This window comes from Miniopterus schreibersii, assembly GCF_964146895.1.
Source record: "Miniopterus schreibersii genome assembly, chromosome: 17".
NCBI lineage: Eukaryota > Metazoa > Chordata > Mammalia > Chiroptera > Miniopteridae > Miniopterus > Miniopterus schreibersii.
Window position 1 is genome coordinate 3,824,929 of NC_138117.1, and position 18,762 is coordinate 3,843,690.

General features: G+C 48.6%; 1 protein-coding gene across 8 annotated transcripts in view; it reads left to right on the forward strand.

Annotated features, from left to right (window-relative positions):
* Positions 1-9,274: 9,274 nt before the first annotated feature.
* The window catches only part of ESRP1 (epithelial splicing regulatory protein 1), a 44,393-nt gene continuing 34,905 nt past the window's right edge, over positions 9,275-18,762 (forward strand). For 7 of the 8 annotated variants that reach the window (XM_081116956.1, XM_081116959.1, XM_081116960.1 and 4 more), the window contains exons 1-4: positions 9,275-9,713; positions 10,156-10,284; positions 11,345-11,458; positions 14,434-14,548. In XM_081116956.1, the coding sequence (XP_080973082.1) occupies positions 9,582-9,713; positions 10,156-10,284; positions 11,345-11,458; positions 14,434-14,548 (490 nt within the window). In that variant the 5' untranslated portion in view covers positions 9,275-9,581. The remainder of the gene's footprint in view (positions 9,714-10,155; positions 10,285-11,344; positions 11,459-14,433; positions 14,549-18,762) is intronic. The other variant, XM_081116961.1, reaches the window with a different exon arrangement.

Genomic DNA, 18,762 nt, shown 5'->3' on the forward strand with positions numbered 1-18,762 from the left:
GATCTGACGAGCGCAGAGTGACTGTCAGCCTGGGAAGGGACGCGATTCTTTCATGCGCCCTGGCAAAGGTGTGCGTGGGTGACTCACAGCGGCAGGGAGAAGGCTCTCATCAGGCACCGAGTGAAGAACAGAAAATGTACGGAGCGGAAAACAATGAAGAGAAGTTGCTCTTCCCGAGGCCCATTCCCACAGCAAGAAGAATACCCTGCCCCTGCCCAACAGGTTAGGGTCAAAGCAGAGGAGGGGCTTGTCTGTGGGGAGGAACATACAACTTTTATTGGGCTCTTAGTACAGGCCAGGCACTTTCATGGGTGTTGTCTCATTTAATCTCCACAGCAACACTACCAAATATTAATCTCCATTTAATACCCAAGGAAATGGAGGCTCAGGGAGGTTAAGTCACAAACTAGCATGTGGGGCAAAGCCAGCATGAAAGCTGGGCTCGTCTGAGTCCTAAACCCGAGCTTTGTATGTTCTTTTATTTTTTCTTTTAAATATGTTTTTATTGACTTCAGAGAGAGGAAGGGAGAGGGAGAGAGAAACATCAATGACCAGAGAGTCATGGATCTGCTGCCTTCTCCAAGCCCCCTACTGGGAATCCAGCCGGAAACCTGGACGTGTGCCCTGACTGGGAATTGAACTGTGACCTTCTGGTTCATAGATTGACACTCAACCACTGAGCCACACTGGCTGGGCTGTAGGTTCTTTTTAGCAGCTCCTGAGCCATCACTTACTATGAAATCTCTAGTCTCACCTTGCCCCAGACCCATACACTAGTGATAGCTCTGAGAATGCTGTATTATCTGGCAGTGGGCAGGAAGCTGCGGCCCTGATTTTGAGTCCGAAAATTCTGAATTTGATTCTGGCTCTGCTAAGTTTATGCCTCTGGGCAAGATGCAAAACCTTAAACCTCAATATTAACTTTTATTTATTTATTTATTTATTTATTTATTTAATTTTATTTCAGAGAGAGGAAGGGAGAGGGAGAGAGAGAGAGAAACATCAATGATGAGAGTCATTGATCGGCTGCCTCCTGCACACCCCCCACTGGGGATGGAGCCCAAAACCTGGGCATGTGCCCTGACGGGGAATCAAACTGTGACCTCCAGGTTCCTGGGTCAATGCACAACCACTGAGCCACGCTGGCCAGGTTCAATATTAATTTCTTTAAAGTGGGAATGATAACACTCACAAGTCCCAGAGTTGATGTGAGAATTATATGTAAATATAAATCAGAAGCTCAGTGCTCAGCACATGAGTGCTAAATAAACAATAGCCCTTAAATGATGTTCGTGTGAGCCCAAGGTAGCGCTCTATCTTGGCTGCACACTGGAATCACCTGAGGAGGTGTAACTACATTGAGGCCTGTGCTGGCTCCAGCCCTAGAGGCTCTGCTTTAATGGGTCTGTGGTGCAGCCTGGGATGGAATTTTTGCAAACGCTCCAGGTGATTCTAATGTGGTTCTCGGGATTTGGGCACATGCTTCAGCATCACCTGGGGGTCCCACCCCCACATTCTACATCTGAAACCTGAAATCTTTCAGAGCCTCCAAGCTTTCCAAGTTCCTTAATGAAAATAACATTTTTGTTAAATACCTATTACTTACTGGACATTATGCTAACTGCCCTAATGGTAGTATATCTCATTTAAGCCTCACAACAACCCTATGATTATTTTTCATTTTACAGATGAGTAATGTGAGGCTTAGAGAGGGTGACTCATTCCAGATCCCACAGTTCTTATGTAGACAGAACCAGTTTGGGCTCCCAAGTGTACCTTTTTTTTTTTTAAGTATATTTATTGATTTCAGAAAGAGGAAGGGAGAGGGAGAGAGAGAGTCAGAAACGTCAACGATGAGAGGGTCATCATTGATCATCTGCCTCCTGCACACCCTCGATGGGCATGTGCCCTGACCCAAGTGTACCTTTTAATCAAGGCTCTAGAAGGCCTCTTTCCCTTCTAAAGCAACTCTTCCCTGATTGGTTTGTCCTCAAGCAAATAAGGACTCCAAATCCACGCAGTGTGGTCCAAAAGGCACTCTCCTGACAGCTCAGAATAGAGCCACTGGGGTTGGCCAGTGAGGAAGCTGATGGGGATGTGTGTAGCTTCGACTAAATGGAGAAAGCCTCAGTCTTTTGGTTAAAATGGGATTCCAGGAACTCTCTTATAAGGATTGGCTCAGATGGCAGAAATGCAGCGCAGGCAGGCAGTTCAGTGCAGAGGCCCATAGTTCAGTGCAGGCTTCCCCCTAAAGTGTAGTTTGTAAGAGAGGCCCCTGGGTAAAAATGGCTGCTAGGTTCTGGTGTTTTTTTGCTTTTAATTTGAGCCCAGGTAGCCACTGGGAGCCTTTTTTAGTAGATATCTTCTTTCTCAGGGTCCACACTACAAACAGTCCAATAGAAATGCTTCAACTCAACACTGGGTACTATGACATATACTAGAGCATAGTTGACTTATTTGCTGCCGTATCCAGTGCCTGGCACAATACCTGGCAAAAAGTAAGCGCTTGAAAAATATTTATTGAATGAAGGAAAGGAGGAAGGAATGAAGCTGGGCAGGTAGGTGTGAGTAGGTTTCTGGCTTTAGAGCTGTGTGAAAGTAGGGCAGGGTATTTGTGTGAATGAAGCGTGATGATCACCGTAGGCTTAAAAGCAGTATTTCCAGAGTGGAAAGAGCTGCTTGTGGCAGCCAAAGATGTCTTGTTCCTAATCTTGGGAGAAAGCATCCAGTCTTTCACCATTAAGTATGAGGGTAGCTGTGGGTTTTTCAAAGATACTCTTGACCAAGTTGAGAAAGTTCCCCTCTATTCCTAGTTTGTTGAGTGTTCTTCTCATAAAAGGGTGTTAGACTCTGTTAAATGCTTTTTCCATAGTAACAGATGCTCATATAGTTCTTGTCATTTGTTCTGTTACTATGGTGCATTACAACGGTTTATGTATGTTGGGCCAACCTTGCATTCCTGGGACAAATCCCGCTCGATCACAGAGTATAATCTATTTAAATATGTTGCTGTATCCAGTTTGCTTTATTTTCTGTATTTGAAAAAGATATTGGTCTGTAGTTTTCTCTCCTTGTGATGGTTTTGTCTGGTTTGGGTATCAAGGTAATACTGGCCTTATAGGATGAATTGGGAAAGCGTTCCTTCCTCTTTTTTGAAAGTGTTTGTGAAGGATGATTAGTGTCAATTCCCCTTTAAAGGTTTGGCAGAATCACCAGGGTACCCATCTGGGCTTATGGATTCTTTGAATACTATATGGTAGGAAGTATGGACAGTGTGGGAGGCTAGAGGAACAAGTGGCCGGCTCTGCTTAGAAGAGCAAGGAAGCTGGATGAAGAAAAAAAGAGTTTCATTTATATGGCTGATATATAAGGGACATGAAAAATGAGAGAAAAAAAGGGTGGGGGCCCTGGAAAGACAGGCTGGAGATAGATGAGGCAAGATACTGAATACCTGATCCACATGCTCATCAAACATAATCTGCTACCCCTCCTATGTGGTTATTGCTGCCATTGTTTTGAGTGCAGGGGAGGTAGGGAGGTTAGTTGAGGGCATTATACCAAATAAGTAAAAAGCCACCCACCAAACCATGGGAGGAACTTGCTGGCCGACTGTCAGTCAGTAGAGATAACACTGCAGGGTGAAAAAGGTAGTTGAAGTCTGAGTGTCTAATGAGGAAGATGGAATGGGGTTAGCCATACTGGCAACTCTGGGGCTCAGGAAAGCATCCCGTGCAGACCATGTGCTGCGGCAAGCTCCTTATACTTGCTCTGGGCTGGGGCCATGTCCTTAAGGTGTCCACACCACACCAGTCAGGCAAGTTCTTTGAGCTTTGCCTCTTCAAGCTCCTTAACAGCAGATATCATGTCCAGAGATTTACAAAAATCAAAAGAATGCATCCCTTAAACTTTCTTTGGAGAGTTTTTATTTTATTTTTAATTTTTTAAAATGTATTGACTTGAGAGAGAGAGAAGTGAGAGAGAGGAGGAGAGAGGGATTTTTATTTCTCCATTTATTTATTTCAGAGAGAGGCAGAGGGACAGAAACATCAATGATAAGATTCATTGATCGGCTGCCTCCTGCATGCCCCCACTGGGGATCAAGGCCCAAACCTGGCCATGTGCTCTGACCGGGAATCAAACCACGATCTCCTGGATTGTAGGTTGATGCTCAACCGCTGAGCCATGTGGGCAGAGCTGTTCCACTTATTTATGCATTCATTGGTTGACTCTTGTATGTGCTCTGCCTGAGTGGGCATCGAACCCACAATCTTGGAGAATCGGGAAGACACTCCAACCAACTGAACTATCCAGCCAGGGCTGGTTTTATTTCTTAAATGGCTCATCCAAATCCACATTCCCACCTCCTGCTCTCCCACTAAAACTCTTCTAAATCCTCAATGTGTCAGGCAGTAGCTCCAGAATTAGATTCCAGAATAGAAAGGTGTGTCCCCATCAGAGAGGAACACCCAAGTCCTCTTTCCATCCCCTAAGTTTCAATGAAGATCTCTGAATCAAGATGTCTGTTCCCTCCCAAAAGCTTAAGAAAGGTAATTGTAGCCAAAATTAGCTATACAGACACCTCTGAGTCCCATCTAGAAAGCCTACTATATTCTCAGAGGGAGCATACTATCTGGGTAGTCATGGACACAACAGGGAAAGAGCACTGGGTTGGGAGCCAGGAGACCTGAGCTCTAAGTACAGTCCTGCTGCTAATTAGCTGTGTCACCTTAGTTGGGCAAATAAGTCACTTTTGCCGATCTGACCAAAAAATAGGTATAATTTTGATTCACTCACACCGGATGGCTATTGTAGTGTTGGCTGTTGTCATTTTTTTTATTTGAAAGTATAAGGTAAAAGAGGTCAGTGTCCTTGACTAAATAGGCAGGTATTGCATGTTTTAAAAATTCTTGTGGCACACTGGTTAAAATCACTGCTCTTGAGTAGTAACTTTCCTGGTTCTCAGGTTTTTGTGTGTGTGGGTGGGGGTGAGGGGGTTTAAGGAAAACACTTCTTTATACATATCCTCTCCCCTGAAAGTGTACATCATCACCATCTCCATTTTTACAGGTGAGAAACTGAGTCCTTGTGAGGCCAGAAAACACACCCAAGGCCACAAGGTAGTAAATGGCAGGGCTGATTAATAAACCCATACTTTGTCCACACAGACTGTCTATAATAATTGCTATGATAAAAGTTCAGACCAGTAATTTGTTTATATGTGTAATGCACAGAGTAATCAACAGAAAACTATAATGTATTTAGTTATCTTGACGATCACCTCTCCCTACCTCTTCACTTCAAAGAGGTTGGACTTGTCCAGGGACTATAAAATGTGATTTCTCTTACAACTGCATCTAATATAAGTAACTAAGAAATATCAATGGCTTGGCAGCCTCACATCACAGGCTTTTACTTTGATTTGATTTAAAAAAACACACACATATAGCCCAGCTGGAGTGGCTCGGTGGTTGAGCATTGACCTATGATCCAGGAGATCCAGGTTTGATTCCCCGTCAGGGCACATGCCCAGGTTTCGGGCTTGATCCCCAGCCGGGGGGAGGGGGGGCAGGAGGCAGCCCATCAATGACTCTCATCATTGATGTTTCTATCTCTCCCTCTCCCTGCATCTCTCTGAAATCAATAAAAACACATGTATATATAAAAAACCCCACACATATAATTTACATGCCATAATGCCCAGCCTTTTAAAGTATACAATTCAGTGGTTTTTAGTATTTTGTGTCTGTGCAACTATCACCACTGTCTAATTAGAGAACATTTTCATACTTTGATTCACTTTGGAAGTGTGTTTTCTTACAAGAGAACATGCAATTGAGAACTCCAAGAAAGACCCAGAGGTCTCAATCAGCTGGAGCCGGCAAGTGCAGTGCTGCTACTGTCGTCATAAAGAGGGAGCTGCACTGCAGATAGTGAGGATGTAACACGGAAGGCCGCGGCCCAAGGGCTATCGCTTGGTTAGGGTGCCATCCCAATGCGCCAAGGTTGCTGGTTCGAACCCTGGTCAGGGGCACATACAAGAGTCAACCAATGAGTATATATTATACACATATATACATATATCTATATGGCCAATGAGTATATATTATATATACACACACACACACACACTTTATCAGAACCATTTGGAAGTGTTATAGACATGATTCCCCTTATTCCTAAATACTGGGTACTTCCTAAAACGAAGGACAGTGTCCTGCCAAACCACAGTATTACAAAAATCAGGCAATTAACACTGATACCATACTGTTATTTAATCTACAGACCTTATTAAATTTTTCTTCTATTGTCCCAACAATGTCCTGTAAAGCAAGAAAAAAAATAAAGTGTTTCTGGTCCAGGATCCACGTTTAGATATGACGTCTCCTAAGTTCCTTTAGTCTGGAATCGTTAGTTCTTCTGTGTTTCTCGCGCATGACCTTCACAGTGTTAAGAAAACAGGCCCGTTACTTTTCAGCCCTCTCTCAGTTTGGGTCTCTGTTACTTAAACAACAACAACAAAAACAAACAAAACCCTCACATTTATTCTGGAAGTTTTAGGGGGGCTTCCAGCGAAGGCCTAGGCAGAGCGCGCCTCTTCCCAAGGCTCCCCCCAGCCCCGGCCGGGCGTTGCCGTTGCCACGTTAGAATTCTCTGCGGGTGGGACGGCAACAGGGCACGCGGGCAACAGGACACGCGCGTCCAGGACAGACGCGCCGGCAGCCACAGGACTCCCCCTGGGCGTCCCTGCATCTCACAAGGGTCGAATTTCTCCAAAAGCAGGTTCGTCTGAGAAGTCGCACCCGCTCCTCTCTAAGCACCCGAGGCCTCAGTCACCTGCGGACTCCCACTCTCCGAAGCTCCCCTTCGCGGTGGTGAGCTAGGCCCTAACCCAGGTGAGCTGCAGAGCAGGGACGCGAGTGGCTCCCCGAATTAAGTCGACAAGGATCCGCGGCGCCCTGGCCGGGAAGCCGGGGAGTCAGAGCGGCGTCCCAGCCGGCCGAGGGCTGGAGCTCGCCTCTGGTCAGGGCGCACGGGGCCGGCGGGCCAAGGCGCGAGCCGGCGGAGCCACAAGCCCTGCCCCCCCCTTCAAGAAATAAAAAATAAAATACATCTGTGTATCCGTGGACCGCCTCGCCTAGGTCGGGCTCCCTTCCAGGCCCTGGGAATACCTTCGAGGGCAGAGAAAAACAAAACTGAGCCGGCGCGCCGGCGACCCAGGTGGGCACATTAGAATTTAAATGAGAGGAATCAGAGCCCAGGGGTCGACTTCCTCACACAGGAAGAAGGCAAAGCTCCGCGCGGACGGGAGCCCCGAGGCTCGGTTCTAACTCGGGGGGCGCTGCGGGACCCGCCCGGCGCGGGCTCGCTTCCCCGGGCGCTTTCCACTCGGTCCATCCCGCCGCCAAAGGCCCGGGGGCGCGGGCGCGGCAGGGATCCCCGGCTCTCCAGCCACCTCTCGGCCGCGTCGGTCCGCGGTGCGCTCGGCGCTGCACCTCCGCGCGGCCCGCACGCGCCCGGGTGCGCCAGCCCGGCCCCGCACCTGGCCCCGCGCCCCCGCCTGGCCGCCCCGCCCCGCCCAGGGAGGGCCGGGCACCTGGGCACCGCGCGCCGAGAGCGCCCCGCGGGGCGCGGCCCGGGGGAACCGGCTCCTCCGGCGGCCTCGCCCGCTGCAATGCAACCTGGGTGGTTTCTCCAGGTCCCTCCCCGCCCGGTCCTCGCCCAGTCCCTGCCCCCGCGGCGCCTGCGGGCCCCGGAGGGTGGCTCCGAGCTTGGGGACTGGGCGGGGCGGCGGCTGGGGGACCCTTTCCGACGCCGCGCCCCGCGGCCCGGGGCCGCCTCCCGCACCCCAGTAGCCGGGAGACGCGGCGGCTGCGCCAGGCTCCGACCCCCGCCCGCGCTCTCCCCGCAGCCCGACCCCCGCACCCCACCCGGCCGCGCGTGCTCCCCGTCGGGAAAGCGCGATCGCCCGCTTCCCCTGACACGCGTCCTGCAAGGTTCTCGGTTTTACACCCGGAGCGGGTCACGGCAGCGACCTGACTATGTCGTGGACAGAAAGGGATGGACCCCTGGAGTCGAAATAGTACATTCAGACGGGATTGTGTCCCCGAGAATAGATCAGCTCGAAATAGAAAACTCGAGGGAACGTCACCTCGAGCGCTTTTCTCTCTAGAACCCAGCGGGTCCCACCACGTCGCCGTCGGGCGGTGGCGGGCGCCCAGCCTCCGGGCCCGACCGCGCCGAGCTAGAGGGAACCGCTTGGGAACTCGGCCAAACCGGCCCGAGGACAGAGGCGCAGGTGGGGCGGGGGCGCGGGGCCCGAGCCGGGGGCTGCGGGGAGGCCTGGCTCCGGCCCGAGGCACGGTCCTCGGGGCAGCTGCGTCTGGTTTGGGACTCAGGGCACAGTAAGGAACTGCGCCCCTGCCCTGGAGGAGGTCTCGGTCTCCAGGCAGCCAGGACCGAACTAGAGGTGGCAATCACAGGAGGAAAGGCTGTGGGGTCCACTGCGCCTGATTTCCCCCCCCCCCGGGGACCCCCCTGCTGCCTAGCGCGCCGCGGCTGCTTCTCTGGGCGCCGTTTCGCGGCTGGTCATCCAGCCCCCGGGCGCAGGGCTTTCACCCCAGAAGGTGGGGCGGCACCTTGGGGTCTGGAGGCGCTTGCGCCCGGGCGCCAGCTGGAGGCGGGCGGGACGCGGGTCCCGCGGTTTGCACTTGAAGGTGTGCTGGGCTTGGGAGCGGCTTTCCCGGCACCTGGCGACGGCCCCGCCACCTCCCGGCTGCCGTTGGCGGTCCCTCCCTCCCTCCCTCCCTCCGCGATTCGCCCTCTCGAGGCGCCGCGCCCTGGGCAGCCACGCACCCCGCGGCTTCACCTCCGGCCCGCGGCCGCCTCCCCGCGCCGCCGACCCTGAGAACCTCCGGCTCCGTTCCCCGCAGCCCGCCTTTCTCCAAGACCCCAGGCCCCTCGGTTGCCTGCAAAGGCGTGACCTCCCCGAGGCCCGCACCTTCACCCTTCACCCCTCGCCCTTTCCCCTTCTGGCGTCAGCTCCCCTCCGGGTGGCCGCCGCCTCTTCCCGCCCTGCGCGCCTCCCCCCGCCTTCCGCGGCCGCCCCTCTCCATTCATCCAGCCATTGTCTCCTGCTTCCCCCAGGCGGCCTCCTCCCCCACCGCTGCCACGTCTCGGTTTGAAGGAGCCAATAGGCCGGCGCCGCCAGGTGTCTCTTACCTGCACCACGTGGGGGAGGGGAAGGGGCGGGCAGGTAGAGCCACATCCCAAAACAGCGAAGCTTTCAGCCATTGCGCGCGCCTCCCGGAGGTGCAGCCCGCGCCCGGCTCTCGGCAGCGACGCCCGGGCCCCTGGTACGAGAAGGGCCGGTCCGCGGCGCCCTCCGTCCACCCCTTCCCGCCGGGCAGTGGGGTCCGGCCAGGTGCGGCCGGTGGCTGGCGACCGCCCTCTGCGCCCGCGGCGAGGAGGAGGGGCGGGTGGGCGCACTTTCCTTTTCTCGGGCGGGAGGGCTGCGCCCGTCGCCGCGGCCCCGCTTCCACCCGCCGCCGGCCCCTCGCCCCTCGCCCTCCCCGCCGCTCGTCATGACGGCGTCTCCGGATTACCTGGTGGTGCTTTTTGGAATCACTGCGGGGGCCACGGGGGCCAAGCTGGGCTCCGACGAGAAGGAGCTGATCCTGCTGCTGTGGAAAGTCGTGGATCTGGCCAACAAGAAGGTATTTCTCCGCGTTTCTGCCCCGGGGGGGGGGGGCGAGAAGTTGGTGGTAGGAGTTGCGGTGCGTGCAGAGGGGGGTCCAGGTCGGTAAACAAGCGCCCCGGTGTGTTCACCTGCGAGGCGGGACCTGGGGCCTAGAGCGCGCAGTCCGACCCGGCTCCGCGGCCGCCGGCCTGGCGGCCTCTCGGCCCCCCCGAAACCTGGCTGCGCCGGGAAGGCCCCCTGGGGCCCCCGAGCCCGCTTCCGACCCGACCCGGGTGGGGGTGCGGGTGGGGGGGGGAGCGGGGCGCGCCGACCTCCCCGCGCCCGGAGTCGCCGGCAGCCCCGCGGGAGGCGCGCGCGGCCCCTGGACGGCGGCGAGGGCGGCGGAGGGGCCCGCGGGCGGGACGCGGGGACGCGGGGACGCGGGGACACGGGGACGGACTCCTGCGTCTCCCGCGGAGGTGGGGCAGCTGCACGAGGTCCTCGTGAGACCCGACCAGTTGGAGCTGACGGAGGACTGCAAGGCGGAGACGAAGATCGACGCCGAAAGCCTGTCGTCCGCGCCGCAGCTGGACCAAGCGCTCCGACAGGTGACAGCCCCGGGCCGCGCGCCCTCCCGCCGCAGCCCCTCCAGGCCCCGCGCGTTCCCGGGTGGGGGGACGGGGCCCGCCGCCCGCGTGCGTGGGGATCCCGCCCGGAGGCCGCGTCGGGCCTGGCTGGGGGGTCGCCGCTGCCCCCCGTCTCGCAGACCCCAGGCCTTGCGCCCAGACTCGCCCGCTTTCGAGCTGCCTCCGGAGCGGTTCCCTGGGCCGGAGGCGCCCCCTCTCCAGGCCCAGCCCTGACGCCCGGCCCCCCGCAGGGGCTGGGTCGCGGCTCAGCCCGGGGTGGGGGCGCCGGGGTGTGGACCCGGGGCGCCGGGCCTCAGGGCTCTGGAACCCCCAAAAGGAGAGGCTCGGTCCCGGTTCCACGATTCCTTTAGTGGCCCCGGGAGGCTTTGCAGGCCCGGACACGCAGGGCTGCCCGTCGGTCCCCGGGAAAGTGCAGGAATCTCCAGGTTGGAACTGAGGTGACCTAACCACCGCTGCTGCGGGGCCCTGACCTGGGGGGGGCGGGGCTGAAACACCTGCGCCCAGGTGCGTGTCGGATGCTCCGACGGCCCCCGCCTAGCACACGAGTTGCCAATTACCCGGGAAAGCAAGGCGTCCTGTTGAGGCGCTTGAGGAAACGCGTTACCAGACTTCCAGAGGTCCGTAGACCCATCACCCACATTGCCCAGCGGGCAGCTTTCCTAAGCCTAGAACATCCAACCGTAAAAAAAAGTGACACCGGGGAATGATGTAATCTGCAGGCAATCTGCTGACGAAACGAGATCTCTGATTTAAAAGTCTTGGATTTTCCGCAGAAATAGAAGGGGGTAGGGAGCGCATTGACCGAATTCTCCCTTTAGTAGCTGCGGGTGGACTGGAAAACCTTCCTGTCTAAAGGAAGCACGTGCTTTATGGGAGCCTAGTCTTTCCAGTGTTGCCCCCAGCGCCCCCGTGGCCCTTTTCACAGCAGGTAGCTCGGTTTTCTCCGGTGATCACCGAGCGGGGGGCCGCTTTGCAGGGTTTGGAAATGCATCGATTGCATCCTGTGTCTTGTTCTTTTCAGTTTAACCAGTCAGTGAGCAATGAACTAAATATTGGGGTAGGAACCTCTTTCTGCCTCTGTACTGATGGGCAGCTTCATGTCAGGCAAATCCTGCACCCCGAGGCTTCCAAGAAGGTAAGAGCGCTGGCTGGTTTACCCAGTTTTCTCTATTTTAGATAGATGCATGTGGGGAGCTGTGGTTTCATGGGTGCAGAATTTCAGTTTGGGAAGATGACAGAGGGATGGTGGTGATGGTTGTGCAACAGAGTGAATGTACTTAATGCCACTGAACTGTACACTTAAATTGTTAAAGTGTTGGCCCTGGTCGGTAGCCCAGTTGAGAGCGTGGTCCAGATAAGCCGGGGGTGCACAGGTTGGATCCCCATTCAAGGCATATACAAGAATCAATGAATGAATGCATGGATGGGCGGACAGCAAATAGATGTTTCTCTCTCTCCCTTTCCCTTCCTCCCTCTCTCTCAAATCAATTTTAAAAATTACATGTAACTTGTTAAAGTGTTAAATATTGTATTACGTATATTTTACCACAATACAAACTTCATGACACTTGCATAGAGATGTCTGAGATTGCAGTAATTTTAGAGATAACCCTTAGGTGACTTAATAAACGTTTAAGTTTTTGAAATGCGTGACATTCTCCCTTTTCCAAAGCATATTAGCTGAATTTTTAACACTTAAGGTAAACTAGTCATAGGAGAGAACTGTACTTTATAATACACTGTAATAGTCCCATCCATGCAGAACATGCTTTATCATCCTGGAAAGGAAGGGGCAAAGAAAAAAAGTTCAATTAAAACTTTTTAATTGTATCTTTTCTAATAATTTCATTTAAAAGCTTGTGCTTCGAAAGTAAGACTTTACCATGTAACTAGTCAAATGTGGATTATGGTATACTGTGCTTTGTCTGACTTAAAGGAAATGCTCGAAACTGATTGAATCCTGTGTCAAAACAGTAGGGCCAGCCCCATCTTTTACCTTTGCTTGTCTTTCTGATAATGGGAGAGAGCTTGGAGAGAGGGAAACCAGGGTCTTACCAAGGGGCCTCTCTCCAGGGTAGAAGCGGGGGCTGTGGGGCAGGAGGCCCCGGCAGCAGGCCCACTGTGGCCAATCCTGGCTCATGCAGTTCACCTGAGCCACTTAAGTAGCTTGAGCTGTAACTGGAAAGGATGGAAGTAAAACATCTTTAGGGAAACGGTATGAGGCAGTTCTTGTGATGAAAGGCTCAGACTGACCGTTGATGCCCTAAGTGAGTCCTCAGTGCAGATCTTTTTACTAAGCTAGGGAAAGGGAAGAAATAAATGTATAATGATAATTTTTAAAGTTCAAAGGAGAAACTCCGGTTCCTATATCTTGAGGATTGAGAAAATCACCCCCTGTAGAGCAACCTTAGTAATTATTTGATTAAGAGGGGGGAGTATTTTTTGTTGTTGTTAATTAAATGTTAGACCAAATGCTCTACCCTTGATCCAGAGATAGACATATATGAGGACCCCTCCCCAAACTTATATGAGGGGGATAGAACTCAGCCCTTTCCCTGCTGGGCTGAGGAAGAACAGCTGGTTTTGTTGTTTTAGATGGGCTGCTTTGGATATGGGAAAACCTCCAGAGAAAATCACACATTTTCCTGAGTCACTTCGAGTAGGATTTGGATAAAGAAAACAGAAACTATTTAGTATCATAAAACAAGAAACTAAAACAGTTTAGTATCATGATGAAAGTTACTCTAGTCATTAAGGAAAAATAGAGAAAATGGTAAAACATTAAAGTAAATAATTCTGCCACTCAGAATATCTTGAAGTATTTTTTTCTAATATGAACATATTTGAGTGTATTCTTTGAGATTTTTGTAGAAAAGCTTCATGTTTACAAGGAGCGTTCACACTACACAAACCTTTTAGCCTGCTCTATACTTTAACATTGAAATCTTCTGTAAGCACCAAATAAAATACTCAGTGTTTTAAATGGATGCAACTATTTAAAGCAATATTTTATTGCTGAATATGCAAGTTATTGTTATTATAAATAGCTTTTAAATGAGCATTTTTGTAAGAAATTGTGAGGATTCATGATTCTTTTGGTAACTATTTTGAAAACTGATCATGATACAGTGATAACCTATTTCAAATAGAGCATGAGCAGGTTACATCTAACAGAATCCAATAGCGGAAATTTAGAGAGACATTATTGCATAAATGTTATGGGTCACAAACATTTAAAAGTCTTTATTCCCTTGACTTTCTAATGTACAAATGAGTAGAAATTCCCAATAAGTGAACACAATGAAAGGTTTTGAAATTTTAAGAAAAATCTAAATTCAGTTTTAAAAAATCTTCAAAAATTATTCAATGAAGGTTCCCCCCTCCCAGGGGGTGGGGGCAGAAACAATAGTGTAATGTTTGCCCCAACAGTTGCTTTGTTTAATAACCATAAGGGTGGTGCTAGTAGCTAAGAACAGCTACTTTGCCTTTGAGATTTGTGAGGTCTTTTTCTTTTTTTTAAGTCTAATTTGACTTCTCGGGTATAGCCAGAAAAATGGTCAGGAAAACTAATGTGGGACTGTAATTTGGCACAAAAATAATCCTTTTCACTATCTTAATCTGATTTTAGTACAGAAAATATGCATTATTAGAACCCAGTATTTAAAACTACTATGTTTTATAACTGAATCCTATGTTTAAGCATACATTGTGAATGCATGCGTTTGTATGAGAGCTGATTCGCTACCTGAAAATACAGCTGATCTAAAATGATTACAGCTAGAAAAAGAATATAGTCTTATCAAACACAGCATATAAAACAAAACAGCCCACATGTATTATAGCTTCAGAAGTGTTTTGAATGGATGCATAGTGGAACGCAAGCTTTACAGCCCCATTGCCTTAAACTAAGACGAATTTCTTCCCATGAGACTTGTATATTGGTTGTAATACTATAACCAATAAAATAAAAGCACCCTAATATTTGATTTAAAAAAGAATTTTTTTTTAATTGTGGTAAAATATGTTTACATTCAATCCTGAGATTCATAGCAGTTAGGGCGCCGGTGACCGAATTCACCTGGTTAATGATGTATGCCTTGCCCTCCTCAGAATGTATTGCTGCCTGAATGCTTCTATTCCTTTTTTGATCTTCGAAAAGAATTCAAGAAGTGTTGCCCTGGCTCACCTGATATTGATAAACTGGATGTTGCTGCAATGACAGAGTGTATCCTTTAAGTGATGACCCAAAAAGCATTTGAGAAGATAGCTGCAGGGGGGGAAATGGCAGTTCAAGAAATAGTCAAACATTTGTTGCTCTGTCAGTGTGTGGATGGAAATGGCCTGCCCAAAAGTTGTCTGTGTGCTGCGAAGAATAGTACAATTATAGGCACACTTTAAAGTAGTTACAATTTGCAGAATTTTAATAGTGACTTCGGTGAATTTTTGTGAGTTGAACACCTCTAAAGTAGAATTCAATTTCATATTATGGGAGTGGTTTGGGCCTTTTTCGTTGTTGATAAGTTGAAAAATGTGAAGACTAATTTCTTTGCCACTTCCAAGGCCACTTGTTCTTGATTATCTTGGTTTTAGGGTTTATTTTGGCTTCGTTTGAATGGATAAGAATTTTTTTAAGTAGTGAATATATTTCTCTTTACAAACAGCTGTTAATCGGTAAAGCTGGGATTGTCAAATACATATAAAATCGTGGTGATTATATTAAGCCATCTTTTGAGAGAAAGGGAGGTTGGTTTTTTACCCTCAGATTTTTTATTACCAAGATAGTACATTGAATGCATTCTGTATTTAAAAGTAAGTCTAATACACACAAATCTTGTAATCATGAATGACTCATCTTTAATCCAGTAAGCCTGAAAGTGCTAATTAATAAGCAGTCCTGTGCTAACATATTGAGTGCAATACTGAGTAATAGAAGGCTTAGGTGACACACCCAAAGCCACTATGAGAATTGTCATGAAGTTGGATTCATGTTGCTTTCAGGAACTTGAGGGTTATAGATGTTTCTTCTTAAATATGCTCATTCCTTTTCTGGAGCCAAAGCCCGGTTTTTTATTTATTCCAGAATTTCTTTTCTTGATTGAAAAAGGTTTGCATATTTTTTCTAACCACTTGTAAGTGGGTCACACCCATTTTATATGCCTTCTTACTGGAAGCAAGTGAGCTGCAGTTTTGGTTTAGCTGCTGGTTAGTAGCTGAGTTTTGGTTAGCTGGTTTAGCTCCCAGTAGTGCTGGGGGAAGGGTGGAGTAAGCACATTGCGAGGGAATTTTTACAAGAATTTCATTAGAAAGCTGGGACAGCAGAAAAATCCTTACTTTTTGTTTTGTTTTGAATGCTGGATTAGTTAGCTCAGGCTGCCATAACAAATACCATAGACTGGGTGACTTAAAGAACAAATTTATTTTCTCACAATGCTGGCGCCTGGGAAGTCTAAGATCAGGATGCCAGCAGGGCCAGTTTCTGGTGGAGGCTCTTCCTACCTCCTCACTGTGTTTCTCAAGGGTGTGGGGAGAAGTGGGGGAAATGTTCCTTTTCCTCTGTAAGGCCACAGGTCTCACAAATTAAGGCCCCTTCCTTATGACCTTAACTGCCTCCTGAATACTCTGTCTCCAGGTAGTCACATCGGGGGTTAGAGCTTCAGCATGAACTTTGGGGCAGAACACTGGTACAAAATAGAAAACTAAAAATTCTAGAAAATAAATCAATAGATGGTGGAGGAAAAGTTTAATAAGTTATCTTAATTTAGAAAAAGACAATTTGAGTAGGAAAGGCAGTTAAGAATTGTTTATCCCTGACTATTCAGTTCCCTCTTTTAGCAAAGAAATGCTTTTCCTGGCGAGTGTAGGTCAGATACTAGTAAAAATTTCCATAGCTACAAACAAAATATTTTTATATTTTGATATTTTGGTTTTCTCAATGTGTTGACAGTGCAGGGAAAACTTGTTAAAGGTTCATCCATTTTTTTCTTCTTGGTTTCCTAAGAGTTTCACATATATAAGGTTTGGGGCTGTTATTAAACATTTTCAATACGGTAAACTGGGCTTTTTACTTGCTCTGTGCTGTGTTATCTACACACCTCGGTGTACGTTGCTTTTTAAAATAAACTGCATTATCTGGCCTTTAGGTGAGTGGGTAGGATGCGATGCTGTTTTCTGGTCATTCCTTTTCATCCTAATTCTATAACTATTTGTTGGCGGTTCTTTTTCAAATGCCACGCAGATGAAAATCAAATATAACAGATGGTTCCATTTCAGGCACATTGCACCTGAAGTTTTTGGAAGGATCTCATATCCACTAAGTAATGTCTTCATTGGAAAACTAGAGCATTTTATATTTCTTTAAAAAGAGCCTAATTAAAGCCTAGTTTCTTTTGGCTTACATTGGGAGAGTCTTAGGTTTATAGTTTTACTACCAGTTAAGAAGTGGATTTTAAATCTTAAATGTTTTTATTAACGTTTATTTGTATGGTCCTCCCCCCCCCCCCCCCTTTAGCAGGTAAGAGATTTTATTAAGCCTTCCTAGTGGTGGCTTTTGTTTTACTTTGCTACTGTGATCTATTGTTTTATGGCTCCTAGTCAGAGGAATCATTATTTCCCTGAGCGGGCCACCGAACCAATTCCTGAGGTCGAGGGCAGTTATACCAGATTTGAATATCAACTTGCCCTTATCTACGCAAAGGGTTTCCACAGTGTCTGAGCTCAAGAGTGTCCTATGCTTCCAGACCACTAAACATTTTCCTTTGTAATATGGAATCAGCACTAAATCTGGAAACATAAAGATGGTCATTACACATCCTTGGTGGTTTTGCCAAGTAGATGGAGAGTCACTTGGGCCTGAAGGGATTACCTGTTCTACCAGGTAAACCAGCAGGAGAGGGCGGCTCTTGCCAACCCCTGGAAAGGGACAGGTAAGAGAATATGCAACTTTGCTTCCCTGGGAAAGTCACTTGCCTTCTCTACGCCTCAATTTTATCTCAGGTATTCCCAAATGAAAGCTTTGTAAACTTTCAGGTGCTATGTAAACAAAAAAGTATGACCACTTTGATAAAAGGGGTTTGAGGAATTTCTTGAATGCAGCTCTGCTTATTTTAGCTCTTACTTTGCTCTTTTGTCACTGCGTTGGTTCTAAAACCACTTCTGGCGTCGGTGTCGGGCCTCTCCGAGTTATGCCAATGGCAGTGTTGTTACCTGCCTTTTGAACTAAGCAGTCCCAGCTGGAGAGAAGGCTCATTTCGTAGGTGAACTGTGGGTGGCATTTGGTAAGCTTTTTACTTAATCAAGTGAGGTGGTGAGGGTGTGGTGATAGGGATCGGGGGCCCCTGTGATTTGTTGTTCTTTGGGGGAAGAGATGATCTTAGATCCCTTGTGGAAATTAATACTAATGTCTCCTGGTGAAAGGACATTTTGATTGTGGGACTATTTATACAAATGAGTTACCCAGTTTTAAAAAGTGTAACCCTATTGTATCCCCTCATGTGGGATGGAATTAGTTTCTCCTGGTTTCTTGACCTATTTTTTGCTAGCTTTGTTATTATTTGTGAAATGATTTATTCTTATTAATCAAGACCTCTCCTGTTTTGTTTACTCCACTTTGCCAAGCCTGCATTAAGGACTTATTTTTAATAAAGGATGGCCTTGTACGGAGAGCAGGTGAGAGAAGAGAACTGTCCATTGAGTGCTTACTGTATATCCCATCAATAGCTTCACAGCAGCCCAGTGGAGGTGGTATCACCCCTTTTTATAGCTGGGGAAACTGAAGCTCAGAGGTTTTTTCTTGTGTTGGTTAGGAGCACTGGCATTTGATCCTGAGTCTGATATAAAAGTCCTACTCATTAATTAGAGAGCAATATTCCAAAATGTGTCAAGATCATTTGAGGGTGGGGTTGGCATTTTAAATAGATTATCTCCCTTATAAATTTATGTCCCGAGTTCCTGAGCACATACTGACTACACTATTCAGGAAAGGGAAGTTGATTTTGTAAAATTTCTAACCAGTTGTAGGGTATTGCATCTGTATGGATTGTTTGACATTATTAGCAAATATCATTTTACTAGCTCAGCTTTCCATGATCAGGGTAAAAAAAAAATCACTCAGCCACTCTTGCCTGCCTATCCAAGGATTAGTAGAGGTGCGTATGTGTTTACGTTTCATCACTTAATGGGGGTAAAGGATATATGTGTGTGCGCGTGCTACTAACTCCGTGACATTGCCTGTTTGTTTTTTTTCACATATTAAAGGTGTCATATATAGCAGAGTGCTTAAGAACATGAGCTCCAGAGTCAGATTTTTTGGGGGTGAATTTACTGCACCTCTATACCTCAGTTTCCCCATCTTAAAATGGGCATGACTATTTTAAGGAGTAATGAGACAGCGTCTGCAGCCACATAGCCAATGCCTGGCCTGCTGCACACTCTCCAAAGTTG